General features: G+C 34.6%; 1 protein-coding gene across 2 annotated transcripts; it reads right to left on the bottom strand.

The window, feature by feature from the left end:
- Positions 1 to 6,384: 6,384 nt before the first annotated feature.
- On the bottom strand, positions 6,385 to 15,999 carry LOC124366919. 2 transcript variants are annotated; one of them, XM_046823524.1, is made up of 2 exons: positions 15,812 to 15,999; positions 6,385 to 8,652 (listed from the first exon to the last, which is right to left on the bottom strand). In XM_046823524.1, exons 1-2 carry the CDS (start codon positions 15,862 to 15,864, stop codon positions 7,446 to 7,448), a joined length of 1,260 nt encoding a protein of 419 aa, XP_046679480.1. In that variant the 5' UTR covers positions 15,865 to 15,999; the 3' UTR covers positions 6,385 to 7,445. The 2 variants fall into 2 exon arrangements, with proteins under 2 accessions (XP_046679480.1, XP_046679489.1); XM_046823533.1 differs by lacking the exon at positions 15,812 to 15,999 and adding an exon at positions 12,379 to 12,535.
- Positions 16,000 to 16,271: the final 272 nt, after the last annotated feature.

The raw sequence follows: 16,271 nt of genomic DNA, 5'->3' as shown, positions 1-16,271 counted from the left end.
ATGTGATGTTCGACAGCCTACTGAGATTGGATCTAAGGAAAGGAGTAACAATCACTGCATATGCTGACGAAGCACTGCTGATAGTCAGAGGACAGAGTACACAACAGTTGGCTGATAGAGGTAGTAGGACCTTAGAAAAGGTAATAGAATGGGGACAACAAAGGAAGCTGAAGTTTTCAAAAGCAAAGACAGTGATAGTGATGTTGAAAGGAAAGTTGGTAAGACCACCTAGGCTGTTAGTGGAAGGAGAATATATACGTTGCAAAAAGGAAATGAAGTACTTAGGAGTGGTAGTAGGACAGAGGATGAGTTTTGAGAAACATGTGGAGGAGGTGTGCGAGAAAATGAAAGGGGTCTACGCCAAACTGGCAGGACAGGCAAGAGCCAATAGGGGTATGACAGGGAGGCACCTTATGACGATATACAAAGGTTGCGTGGAGCCGGCGATGTTGTACAGTTGTGAGTTCTGGGGGAAAATGCCCGAAAGATTGCACTGAAGAGGAAATTGCTGAGCATGCAAAGAAGAGTTCTACTGAAGGTAGCAAAGGCATACAACACGGTCTCGCATGACGCAATCAGAGTGCTGGCAGGAGTGACACCGATTGACCTGCAAATAGAAGAGAAGGTGAAGAGGTGGGAGGATAAGGAAGAAGGAAGGGACGCCGCTGAGAGTAATGCAGCGAGACGGGAAGAGACTCTGGAAGAATGGTAGAGGCGTTGGCAGAATACCGAAAAAGGCAGGGAGACCTTCGAATACATGCCGGACATCAGAAGGAGACTGCAGCAGAAGTGGGAGATGGACCATTACCTGACACAGTTCGTCACTGGTCACGGAAATTTCAAGGCGAACCTCAAGAGATTTAACCTGGTGGAGGAGGAGAGGTGTGGGTGTGGAGAGCTGGAGACCGCAAACCATGTGCTCATGGAGTGTAAACTGTTTGAGGAGGAAAGAAGAGACCTCAGGCAGGTGATGACATCGAAGCATCTACAATGGAGAAGAGGCAATTTTGACTTCGATGAAGAGACTATTAAAGAGCTCAGAACTACAACAAGAAGGATTGGAAATAAAAAGAGAGGGAAACAGAGTTTAATACCTTGGAAGAGAGATATTAGTATCCCGATGATTCTCATCCGAAAGGGGCGGTGAGATGAGGGGAGACGTGCTGTTAGGCTAGACACAAGCAAGAGTGTCGAGAAGAGAATTAAGTGGCCGAAGCCCGAAGAGAAGAAAGAAGAGGAGAAGGCAAGAGGCCTGGCAAATAAGTCACAGACTTGTGTCAGGGGTGGAAGTGGGAACGAGGGGCTTTGGCCCCAGCACGTCTCTGTCTAAAGTCTCAGTTCCCACTAGTTTGCTATAAGACTTATCACAACCTTGCCTGACATGTCTAAGATAGTGGAAAATATTGCAATCAAACAAATCGTGGGATACATTGAAGCGAGAAGATTATTTCCATAACTACAATCAGGATTTAGAAAAAAATCATAGCACCTGTACAGCCCTCAAAAATTTATTTGTGATATCATTGAAGTAGAAGATAATGGCAAATGTTGTATTTTGGTGATGCTTGATTATTCCTAACCATTCGACTCAATCAATCATGATATGCTGCTAGCGAAAATATACATTCATTGTTTTTGGTGAGGAGGCAGTAATGTGGATCAGATCTTATCTAGGCGATAGAAAACAGATCACCAAGCTTGGCAATGATACTTTCCGGTGACTCCCTAAACTGCTTGGTGTCCTGCAAAGTAGTTGTCTTGGCCCAATTTTATATAATTTATACACATCTGATTTTCCAAACTGCACAAAGTTGTGCTGCACATAGGTATGCAGATGACTGTCAATTTGGCGTTTGAGCCTGCAACATTGGAGTCAGCCATTGGAAAGTAAATTCTGACATAAAAACATTTCCACTTGGTCAGTTAAAATGGTCTGAAACTCAACGCGATCTGATGCGGACCCTTGACGAGAGTGGGATTGCGGTTGTGCTCGATGGCGAGGGCTTGACTTTTGTGATAAAGTGAAGACTCTCTGTGTCGTGCTTGAGCGTGATCTTGACCATGTCGCCCACGTTTCCCAACATGCCCTTGGCAGGTAAATGGTCTATAGAAATTCAGAACGCTGCTGCTTGAGACTGAAAAGCTTCAGCTCATGCATTTCTTATTCATGTCTGTTATTTGCTATTGCTGTCCTACATATACAGCATCTCAAGGGAGGATATAAATAGACTTCAAAGACTTCAAAACTTAGTAATAAGGTTCATTTTCAATTTAAAACGCTTTGACCATGTATCCTCCTTTCGAGAGACTGCCAAAATGCTATCAATGGAAGTGGTGTGCAGAATGCTGATATGCTGCATGATTCACAAAGCTTTTATTCTTAAGGAGCCACAGTACTTAAGCGAGAATCTCTTTTACCCGGAGGAGGTCTCTGAACGCCTAACCCGACATAACTGTTATTTCCATTTTCCCAAAGTAAAGCTTGAGATCGGGAGAAGAAGCTTTCGTACTTCGGCCCCAAATTGTTCAATGATCTCCCCTTGCAAGTCAAAAGTTTAGTTTCTTGTGAAAACTTAAAACGTAAGTTGAGAGATGCACTCGCAAGTAATTACACTCCATAAGTAAAAATAATTTGTAATTAGTGTTTTCACTTTATAATACCACAAGAATTTATCTTTTAGGTTAAGTTCGGATTTATTTATGTGTATTTATTTCTAATTTACTGGACAACAGTTGTTTTCAAGAGCAATTGTAAGTTGAAATACGCTGACTAAATAAAGGTATTTTTATTTATTTAAACTTCTCTGATCTGTGTTATATTTTCTTGATCGGGAAACAAAACATACAAAGAACGAAATTACAATGGCGATAATTATAAACCTTTTGATGTATTTTCTTGATCGTGGCAACAAACATTGGCGTCGTAAACATAATTCACTCGAACCAGTAGTAGTCATAAACATGGAACACCTACTATTGTGTGCAATTTAGTATCTGGTAACTGCTAGCAGTGCAGATATGAGACAATGTAGTCTAACTTTTACTATATATTTCAAGACTGTTATAAATCCTATCTAAGTTGTCTTTTTTTAAAGTAGGCTTCTCAGAGCGGTGTATGTATAAATATTATCTTGATCGAGAAGAAAGCAAAATCTTTCAATGCTTCGTTTGTAACCGATTTGGTCATCCAGGTTTGGGGCGGTTTTTAACAGTGCCTGTTTCCTGGAAACGTTGTATTGTTTTTTAACTTTTGATTTAGATAGAGGGTTTCGAATGGGATCTGTCATTAAATAAATTCCTTACTATTCATCATAAGGTCTCATCTGTCTTCATAGTCTCACATCATCAGGATCATAATAAGCTATTATTCACTTACAAAATCCATTTCAACGTAAATTATCACAGAAACACGTTTTAACTTTGTTAATTCCAACCAGAAACTGAACATGATACTGGACTTCTTAAAAACTGATAAGATAAAGGAGGCCTGCCCTGCAGCAGGTAATAACTGTAAAACAGGTTTGAGTTTGTAAGGTAAGCATAAGTGTTGTAAGTCTATTGAAGTTATTTACCTTCTGAATATGGATATTCATTTTTAATTAATTTCAATGAACTGCCATTTTGTACTGGGTTGAGATAGAAAGCTCTAGTTGACTCTGTTCTTCTTATTTGATCAGACCTGTCACTTAATGGGTCTTTACATTTAAAAATGTTGAGCCCTCCCCAAATCCCATTTTGGGGAAATGGGCAAAGTTGTAACAGTGACTAAAAAGTTCACTTCTATTTCCTAAACAGGTGTCCCGATTTGCATCCTTCAATCTTTATCCATAAAAACCTAAACTGTATCCATACTTAACTCACACTGTATATATTAAAAAAATATTTATAGTTTGTAGTAGCATCAACGATGTCGATGTCGTATAGTGGTCAGTGATGTATGTCTCCACCACCACTGCTCCTGTCCTTACAGGACATCCTCAATTAGACATGATCAATACATGAACATGTCCTCTCTGTTATTCTTATTGGTTAGTTTATTCAAGATTCAAATCCAAACTTAGCTGTCATTAATTTATATTCGTCAACATCATATATATATACATCATATATATATCATAAATTTTCAAAGGATTCACATTAATATCGGCCATTATAATTACATTCTTTAAGGTTTTTATTATTTATTAAGTACTGCTTAAATTCATTGATAAACACCTGAATGGTACAAAAATCCAATCTATGTATAGCAAAAATAATAAAATTATTTTCAAAAATATTTACATACAATCTAGAACAATCTGTTGATTCAAAATTTAACTGTTTTGGTAAGTCGTGGAGAAGATATTATCAGCTTTTGTTGCTACACCTCCAGCACAAAATCTTTCATTTGTATATGCAATTAATTTAAAATTAGGTGGCTGATGAAACATAAGTTATTATATAGCGTACTATTCCCACAACAATGGAATCACTCAATTGCTTCTACTGGGAGTGAAATTGCATGTTCTGTGGAATCCTGCAGCAGTTCGTCAGTTGTCCTTTTTAAATCTAGTTTATCTAGATTCTTAAAATGGATTATTAATTGTATTTATAATTTTTGTTGTTGTTTGCTATGTTTTTATTGTCATTTTATCATATTGTATTTAACAAAAAATTGTTTATTGTAAGCGTCTCATCTTGTTGTAAGATTATGTATTGATTTTTCCTTGTTATTATAGTAATTATACAATGGTTTAACTGTTGGAATGGTAATAAATAAATAACAAGGCTCGGACGTAATCAACTCTATTCTTTCTTGGACTGTGTCAGTGACTGAGAGCCGCAGGGATAGTTTCAAGTCCATCCATGTGAAATATCTTGTCATGCTTCATCATGATCCAATTCTGTGATCAATGACGTGATTGTGAGTTTGTAATGGAAATAAAATTATATTATGAAAAGAATTTCTACAATTATATTTTATATGTTTGTAAGTTACGTAAAAGTAGATTATGTATATAATGGACAGGAGTACAGAAAGGATTTCAGGAATTGACATGATCTCTTTCTAGATGTGTAGACAAAGAATCCATATTGCAGAGTGTATAAATATTTCTTGTTTCTGAATACTTGCTTACTTATACCAAATAAAATATGGTTTCCTATAAAATCAAATAGTTATCTCTGATTTAATTAAACTTATGTCCCATAAACTGAAATATATATATATATATATATATATATATATATATATATATATATATATATATATATATATATAGTATTAGATTAACAAATATTTTCTGTAAATGTAAATATGTTGCATTCAACATGTTTATAGATATTCATTTGTAACATCTCTAGTAAAAACCTTAATTTAATTTTAAAACAACATAATTATTTCATAACATTATATTTTTTGTTGAACACAAAACATTTCTGCTGAACCATGTTATTTATTTTCTAGCCAATAGCAGATATAATATTGGTTGATTTGTTTCTCTACATCTTCACTCTTTTTATCCCAAACATAGCCCAAAAATTACAGGGATTCAACTTGAACAATCCTAAAGTTTACTGGTTTTGGATCAGTCAAGAAGTGTAAACTAGAATCACTATAATCACCATCTCTAGAATTACTGTATAGCATCTTTAATGACTTCAGTTCTCTTCACTTAGTTTTAAATAAGTATAGATTCTGTTAAGATGATTTTGTTTAGTTATGTGTGTTCTGTAATTTTTATAGTTGATTTTTGTATTCCAAGAATAATCAGACAATCATCCGTTTAGACTCAGATGAAAGAGAGCAATATGAACATTGTAGTGTCGCTCTATACTTGTAGATTTTAATAATCAACTTTCTTATCATTTAATTTATACAAGTTATATTTAGAATGACTGCTTTATTGTAAATAATATTTATAGTTTTAATGTGTTTTAATGCTTTACCTCCACCGTTACAAGTAATTTCTAAATAAAACTATATACTGATTGAGGTTCATAATGATTCCAGTGATTTTGTTGGAAGCAAGTCAAATATATGCCATTAGTTAAGTTATCCATTCTTAAGGTTTTAGACACCCAAAATATTTTATAAATGACTTTAATAAGTAATAAGGAGAGCTCAAGAATTACATGTGATAATCATGTTGCATATTCCTCATCACTCCATTTCTGCATACCCCAAATCATTCGTAGTAACCCCTTAACATTCTTGGAACTCCCTTCCACCAACAAAAACACCAGAGGAAAGCCAATTATGGTTCCTTTGGCATTAAAAAAACATCTGCTGGAGTGAACTACATGGGGCACTGGTTTGTGAGTGAGCTTTTCTGTATATAGGGAGGTTGTAAGACTATAAGGGAGGTTATGTATGCAGGGAGGTTATGAATGATTATAAAAAAGTTTATTTTGATATAATTTTTAATGATAATAATAAAATACTATAGAAATATGTAGTACTTGACCATTAATTTATCCATATAGCCTATATATCCAAAATATTATGTTTTTTTAGTTTTAGATGGTTTAAAAACAATCAAATGTTACTCATAATGTTCATACAATTAGCATAAATTACTTTGTTATGTTTTTTTCATTCCAGTGATACAAATTACATTGATGAAATTTGTAAGGAAAAGACATTGTTGCTAATTATAGATATGTATAAATCTGAATGGGTGTACTCTATCAGAAACCAAAAGGAGAAGAGAGGTCAGTAAAATCAAATTATATGCACCAAAACCACCTAATTTCCACAATCATTGTAAAACATTAAAACATATCAGTTATTTAGTTTATACAGATTAATTTAATAGTTTATAGTTACTATTTTCCTTCTAGAGTGTTTTGTGATATTCTATGAAACATTAAAACAAAAAATCTCTAATAAAATAAAATATAAAAAGCTTGACCTTAACCTCATTACTAACACAAATAATTGAAGTTGTTGATTGGTCTAGGAACCTACATATAGGAAGGACTTCTTCTGTAGGTTAGAAGAAATGGGCATATTTAGTTAGAAAATGGATTCACTCTATTCCTTTTCTCTAAAAACACAACGTTTAATTACTAACAGTACTAAAGGAATATTACATTAAAGACTGCCTCTAGATGTCACTTGTTCAGAATTGGTTTTTAACTGATCCTTTAAACCTAGTTAGATACATTTAGTATTTTACGAAAATATATTAGTCAGTTTAACCCTTGACTATTTAACACAGCTTTGATTCAGTTCTGTAGACTATTATATGTGTGTCTTCTGTCTGGAACAGCTAGTACGCATTAAAAATAGAAAACTTTAATTTTTGAGATGAAAAGAATTGTGTTTTTCCTTATTTGTAATATCTTAAAACATTGTGTGGAATTTCCCTAAACAATTTTAAGACTATTTTTGTGTATACATTTATTATGATGAATACTTAGAATTAATACATGTACATAAAAAACATATCAATAAACATCTTTTACGACTCAATAAAAGCTAGATATTGCCGCACCATATGCGAAATACGAGAGTTGAAAACATCTCCATGAAGAACTTTAAGAATATCAGAGTTTGGTTTTCCAGCAACAAAGTCTTCTGCTGTGAACCCAAAAAAATTTGGTTCATCCTTTGTTTCAGCAGCACAAATGAGTGCTACTCCGAATACGGAGACACCAATAAACCAAGGAGTCACTGTTTTCATGTCTTCTTTGAACTGTTCAGGCGTCAACCGCTCAGGACAGTCAAGCTGCTCTAGGGTACTGTTCAGCACCTCCAGGTAGTGGCTGTAGAGTTCCTTCTGCCGGTGTTCCCTCACTTCATGTTGGGCACTGCTGTACACAAAGTACACTAAGTCCGTAGCAGGAAGAGAGTATCGAGACACTTGATAGTCTATAAACTTAACTTCCACCACACTTTCTTTATTGTATTTGAAAAATAAATTATTCACCCACAAGTCTCCGTGATTGAGAACATTCAAGCGACCTGCTTTTGGTTTCAAACAATCCACCAATTCATCCCAAATAGTGTCAACTCTACTAAGGAAAAAGTCTGCGTACCGCTCAAAACCTCCCATTTTCTGTAAGGCTTCACCCATTGTTCTCACCCCTAACTCCACCCATCCTCTCAGGGGTCCACCTTCAGGAAAGAATCCTTCTCTCCCCACAAACTCAATGAGGTCTCTGTTCTCATTGTACAACGCTACAGTACTTGCGTGATACTTAGCCATCGTAGCAACGACCAATTTGCAATGATCAAAGTCCAATTGTTCATGCTTATTAGCAATACGGTAGTCTGATCCTAAGTCTTCCATTACTATTACTTTATCTACTGTGCTATGATATGAAAGAGGAGCAAAGCTGAAATTTACTTTTTTCATCATTTTTGGCAGCAAAACATTATAGTACAGTACTTCCTTTTCCAATATGATTGGACCCACAACATTATAGATTAAGCCAGATACATCAGGCACTTTGATTACAAGGGACTTTGAGTGTTCTTGAGTAGAATTTTGTAGCTTGTAGCTTACTTTGACCCTGAAAATATCGCTTGAGAAACCTTCAAAACTGGTGGATGACGCTATCTTAAAACTGAGAATTGACACCTTCGGCTGTTGGTCTATTCCTCCCTGAAAAGCGGCTGCCAGGAAATCTTCATTCAACCACGAGGGAATTTTACTTTCCATAATTCTGAAACAACATAACACTTATGAAATCATATGTACATAATCGTTGTTACTGGTGTAATTCTTTGTTTAAATTTCATTATTTTGGTTGGTTAATATGAAAGGGTAACTAAATTATGGATTGTAAATGACTGTGCATGGTAAATGACCATATTTCTAGTACACCCTTAGAACCTAACCAATATGCTCATATTAGAATTATGATATTTTAGCCAATACAGTCTATTTATTCTATACTTTGTTATCAAGAAAAGTCAAGAATCACCATGACCAAAGTCCAAAAGTACACAGATTAAAATATCTTAAAACTTACAAAGAATAATCTGTACATGTAATACATTACCATATTTTGGTGCATATCACCATATAGACTCATACAGGTTATCCATTATTAATCTGTAGTGCAGGTGCCACGGGGAGCAGCCCCGCTGATATCTTTTAGAATCTGTAGACTGGACTCTGATAAGAAACCTGTTTTATTTTGTTGTTCACTGACTACACTAATTGCAAAAGTGATCAGTCAATTCAGAGTTATTATAATTTTGTATTGATGTACATTTGATGTTGGAATAAATTCATTATTCATTATTCATATTTGTCTTAAAATTTAATCTTGATATTTTTTTACCACAGACAAATGAATCTAGTCACACTTTTATCTAATAGCACGAACTAAGATATTTATATAAATACAATATTTTAAAAGAAACATTTTGTAAGAAGTGTTTATTAGCAAGCTGAAAATGTTTATTATACAGTATAACCTATACTTAGTAGAAAATAGTTTCATAACATATAATACGTGTTTTCAAAGGTCTTTATGCAAAATATAATGAATAATCAATTTTACCGTAGGTTAAAATGAGTGAAAATAGTTACTCTTAATTAGATTTAAAGAGATTTTCAAATATCCATAATTTTAATGTAATTCCCCGCATCCTTTCTCTTGGTTTTGTTGTAATGGTTATCAACCTTCATGGATTACAAGTTGTCCCCAATACACATTATGTCAGTGATGATTGTTGAGCAAACCCCTAACTCGATCCTAATTGAATAAATTCTTGCTGTGGATTTTCCGGTACTTTTGCCTTAGTGGTCCGATGTTCCTAGACATATAAGAGGACAGTAATAAATGTTGGGGAAATTTCCCATATCCTTCCCATCATGCTGCAACTTAATTGTGATTCGTCTCCAAGTTACCTGAAGTCAGTGACAGACAATTGAGCTTCTCTACAGCTCTATTTTATTGGGCTAGAAACGCATGGACTCCAACAGAAAGTGTATTATCAAGAATCTTTACCCAGATAGTGGTTGCTTGAACTTACACCACTAAGGAGTAAATGATTAATGCTTCTTAGGAGAGATTTCAATTTTATCTCAATGAATCAACTCAGAAGCTCAGAACCTCCAACAGACACCATCGGGCATCCTCACTGAGAAGCGTCACTAAATTTAATTGAGTCAGTTATAGTTCTTGGAAAGAATTACCATCCCTGCAACTCATTTTCTCTTGTTCCAATGGGCCTAGAAGCTTATACTTCAGAATAGAGTGGCATTAGGCACCTTCACTTTGAATTCGAGATACCCTTAGGCAAACACGAGAACAGTAATACATATTGGAAATCTCCACAGATTCCATTTTTCCAGCACTGAACAAGCAAACATGAAAAACATCTGCAAGTAAACATATTCTATGTCGTAACACAATGGAGGTATGTAAAGGTCACAATAACTGTGTTAAAGTGACCAAATTATGCAGCAAAATGTCTTCAAACAGCAGGGATGCATACTTTGCAGGTACAAAGGGCGGCAACGAACACAGGCAAGAAGGTGCATTTACAATGTAAGTAGAAAATAATATAATATGCGAAATAATAGTGGAATTACCGTACTTTTAACTTTTGTAAAAAACTTAATAATTTAGAATATAAAATATTTCATAAGCTCACGATTATGTATTTAATCTAAATTTATAATGGTTGATGTCATAGTAATTTCATAATCAGAACTGGTTGGTGCCCTGAGGAGGTCGCCGAGGCGAGTATGTAATAAGATCTTATGTTATAATATTTTATACCTGGCGAAGAGGTCAGATATCAACTCTCGATATGTCATGTTTCTATTCTAATATATAGGCCTAACAATGGCAAATATCCATTATCCTTTTATCTTTACAGATCATCATTATTATTATATATTATTGGACGATCTATAAACAAAGATAACGAATTTGTAAAAACTGAGGGGGCCTTTAGTCATAACCTTGGTAGAACAACGATAATTAATTAAGGTCTGGATGAGGTAACGCCCATTTATACACGCCATTATATATATAAATAAGAATATATATATATATATATAAATTTTAATATTTCACCATAATGGAAAAGCAAGAGATTTTTGTAATATTTAATCAAATCTGTTGCTAAATCTTAATATTTACAAAGAGACGTAAGTAATTCACTTGATGTGATAAACTCGTTTCTTTTAAAGTCTTAAATACGCGATGAACTATAGTGAAAATATCATGAAACATGAAAGATAAACACGTTCTGATTCAATCTTTCAAATAAAACTTATGTATGTCCCCTACAAATTGTGTGCTACAGTCATTTCATGATTTTAAAAATTCAAAGAATTCGTTTTCATTTAAAGCAAATAACGAATAGTGCATAACATTTTGTAACATATTCTGGAAGTTAATTAATTCATTATAATTGTTTTTTTATACAGATTTAATCGTACAAAACTATAAGGATTTTATGTTATAGAGTTCATTTATATAGGCCTAATTTGACTATCTAGTAAATAATGCTTTTTTAGAATTGCTTTTTATAAAGTTTTATAATATTCTTCAAGATTCGTAAGCTTTTCAAAAGAATTTATTTAAATTTGGACGATTTTTCATCGAGTTTTTGAAAATTGACTTTTAAAATTTCATTAAATCTTGTTACTATTTAGCGATTTTTTTTTTTCATTCTGTTATTTTAAGAAGAAAAGGCGAAGGGATTTCCTGTAAATCCTTATAGATTTATTTTTTGTACTTTAACAATAAATTTTGTATATTTTCAAATAATTATAAAACTTTTTCTGTTTGATTTTAAAAATATATTTCTGGTACATTATATATAGGGGTTTCATTCATTTTTTTATTATTAAAACTGAGATGTATAACTGAAATCTGAACACACACACACACACACTCAAATTTTTACAATTTTATATAAATTATACTTATATTACGTACAAATAAAAAGTATATTTGATATAAGTATAAATAATACTAAATTTATATATTAATACATCAAATAATATTAATCTTATACTTCTATAATCCCCTTATCAATTGCTGACGTTTTTGATTAGTTGTTAAATAGATATGTAATCAACATCTTGTGATTTGCTAAGTGCTCTTTATCACTATAATATTGAAAAAACGCACATCCCACTGTCCACTTTTTCAAACGTTATAAGTGGAAAACAAAAATAATATAATTGTTCAAATACTTCGTGTTTATGAATCAACAGTCGTGTTTTACTGGAAGCCAATACTTATTTATTTTTGACGTTTAACACTTCTAAATTAGCGTTACACACATCACCTAGTTTTAAAAATTCCCTTGTTTATAAGTGTGTATTGTAATGCAGGAGAAAAATTAAAAACAGAAAATCGTACTTAATAATACAGTAGTTATCAAAGCCGTTGTTATCGTTTCATTATGGCACTCACCTATTGTTGAACAGCCAGCTCGTCAAAACGCTAATGGATAACTAAACTAGGGAAGAAGGACGTAGTTGACAGTCATTAGTTAGTCAGCCGCCAGACGACTGAACGTATCCCCCCTTCCCACTCCGCCACCACCTTCAGCATAGTTGCATGCTAAAGTCAAGGCCTACTACTCTCTTGTTTTATTGTGAATGGGCTACTCCAGATAACCAGCCGATAACACTGTCTGTCTCGGCCTTGTCAGTAAACTGCCTTATCAACGTCTCGACACACAACACATTTGTGGTACAGTAGCCACAAACCGCGGGCCTTACTTCTCAGCAGCATACACTGGATTCACACACACACACACACACACACACACACACACACACACACACACACACACACACACACACACACACACACACACACACACACACACACACACACACACACACACACACACACACACACACACACACACACACACACACACACACACACACACACACACACACACACACACACACACACACACACACACACACACACACACACACACACACACACACACACACACACACACACACACACACACACACACACACACACACACACACACACACACACACACACACACACACACACACACACACACACACACACACACACACACACACACACACACACACACACACACACACACACACACACACACACACACACACACACACACACACACACACACACACACACACACACACACACACACACACACACACACACACACACACACACACACACACACACACACACACACACACACACACACACACACACACACACACACACACACACACACACACACACACACACACACACACACACACACACACACACACACACACACACACACACACACACACACACACACACACACACACACACACACACACACACACACACACACACACACACACACACACACACACACACACACACACACACACACACACACACACACACACACACACACACACACACACACACACACACACACACACACACACACACACACACACACACACACACACACACACACACACACACACACACACACACACACACACACACACACACACACACACACACACACACACACACACACACACACACACACACACACACACACACACACACACACACACACACACACACACACACTTTTGTGGGCGGGAATAATATCACCGCATCAGTGTTTGTTATCTCAAGTGTGAGAGTTCAACGATCTAGAAGAACACTATCAAGCGGTAGCCACTTGTCTATCTATAGCTGCCTCTTACGCCCCACTCTTTCATTTGTAGCTGGCAGCGGCTCCCGTTAGTTCCATACGGTGCTGTCGTGCCAAGTAGAGCACAATGGTGTCCCTTTACACCTATAACGTTATAAGGTTAGAAAATTGAGGTTATTGAGGTATTGGTTGGGATTTTTGGTACTAGAGCCTAAAAAACGAATAACTAAGAAATACGATTAGTTAGCCAAAGTCGTGAAAGTGAGTTGCGCGTGGAATTAGTATATATTTCAATAAAATTGGCTATAAACTTTAAATTATCTACTAACCTCAAACAGTTTTATACAGCCAAAATTTCCCTCCAACTGGCAGTCATTTTTTCCTGTAGTGGCGGCATGTTTTCGAGCCTCGTGCAAGGGTTTTAAAAAAAATTTATTAAAAATATAAATTAAAAGTAATATATATAGAAGTATATATTTTTGTGTTCAGAATTAAACATATAATAATATTAGTATTTAAATTTGGCCTTAAAAAAATGTTTACTAAAATTTTTTTTTCCATGAAATTCAAAATTTACATTTTTTTTTTTTTATTTGGGGAGGACCATACCTAGCAAACCAAGTTATAGTAAGAAAACTATAAAAGTGAGAGTACCATTGTGTGTCAAATTTATTCTAGTTTCAGAAACACATAAGCATTATACAAATTTATGAAACTATAATAACACTATATAACAAAAAGCAGCGATGCGCATAAATTGTGAAAATAGGGTGTATATGTAAGAGTTTGCTAATAAAAGTTTTACTAATACAGTTTTACTTCTATACATGTTATATTGCATATTTTATTACTCAGAATGAAGTAAACTATACAGCAGTAGTAAAATAAATTCCATAACTTTTTTTTTTGAAGAGTCGAAAAAAGTTTCATTTTGTCATTACTCAAAAATTTTGCGAAAAATTTTCGAGAAATTTATTTATTCTAAAATATATTTATTTGCACTACTGCAATATTTAACAATTCACCACACACTAAACACAACACTAAAACACAAATAAACCTACTAAAACTTACTAATAAACACGACTCGTCACATCAACAACTCAGACGGCATCGACAACATGGCGGTCACATCTTTTACGTTCCAAACTACAAAATTGGTACGTTGCAACTACAATATAAAGAAGAATAAAACTATAGTATTCCTTAGGCTTTTTTTCCCCGAATCCAATGGTGCATGAATCGAATCGATACGTTGCCAGGAATATACTGTTATGAGTGATTAAGCAAGGGAATGTTTGTTTGTTTATCAAAATTTTGACGAACAACAATCCGCTAAGGGTTATGTTTATCAAAATTTTGATAAACAACAGTTGGAGGGTTAATTATTTTGGACTAAGCAATGCCACTTCTTGGGTCATCGTGGGAGGCTTCACGATCGCCCCACAGCGGAAAAGATTCATGTCTGGAGAACGACTCCCAAATAGATATTAAAGATATCCTCTATTTAAATTCAAATGATTGTGGAAGATTTCTTCAGTCTAAATGGGGCTTTGCCTAGTTGATCAAAATAGGCAAACCGCAGCTTACAAAAACCGACACTCCAGTGCCAGCAGAGTTTAAAATGGTAGGTCTTATAAACTATGGCAGAAATCATACGGCCGATGATCAAAACGGTCTTCTTAGTTAATATAACTTTTTATTTATATAGTCCGTGTCCAGTGTTTTTGTTGTAAAGACTGCATGCGTAACACCATACAACTAATATGAGGTACATTTTAACGTTACGTTACGTTTCATGAACTATTTTATAGAGGATGCAAGCCTGTCGAAATGATATAAATACTTCAGATATAAATCATTGAAACATGCTCCCAAGAAAACCGAATGCTATACTGTACCAACATTTCAGCTGTCTAAGCCTACAACCATAGATTTACTGTAACTGGGAAAGAAGATCCCACCCTGGAAAGGTAAATCAACAGTTTCTATTTATTTGAAATTATCTGAAAATGTACCCCCTGCAAGTTCAAATGAATGTTTTTATCTATACGAATATATTATAAATTCACTGGAATCATGGAGGTGTTTGATGTTCATTCATCTCTAATGTTTGTCAGCGAAAAAAACCATTAGTAAGAAAATAGTTACAATGTCGCTTACCTGTCCTTAAGCTCTTTATGTTGTAGGATATAGTCGTGCAACATGACATACATAACTTGAGAGTATCCTCATAGGGATCATGGCGAGATGTCTCGTAACGGGAAGAATTCTTATAAATTCTGATTTTGACAAACTGGTTTTACAAAATGCTTTGTTTGAAATAACAAGTGCAATGTAGTAAGTCGATGTTTAAATGATTTCCACAACATTTTATTAAGGAGGAAAACACGTATCATACGAAAAGAACGAAAGCAATTTATTCCAAAGCCACATATTTTATGGTAAGCAATAACGCTATTTCAAAATTATCAAAACGCAATTACGGTCATAATTACTACGTAATGATATACTCCTAATAATCGGAATAGTTTTATGGATGTTGCAATTGGACAGTTATTAGTTATTTGGCTCGAGGTTAATGGATATGTTTGAGTTATGAATGATTATTGACGAGCACTGT

The sequence above is a fragment of the Homalodisca vitripennis genome, chromosome 1 (genome assembly GCF_021130785.1).
Source record: "Homalodisca vitripennis isolate AUS2020 chromosome 1, UT_GWSS_2.1, whole genome shotgun sequence".
In the NCBI taxonomy this organism is placed as follows: domain Eukaryota; kingdom Metazoa; phylum Arthropoda; class Insecta; order Hemiptera; family Cicadellidae; genus Homalodisca; species Homalodisca vitripennis.
Note: the sequence above shows the minus strand (reverse complement) of the source record. Positions and strands in the feature narration are given on the sequence as shown.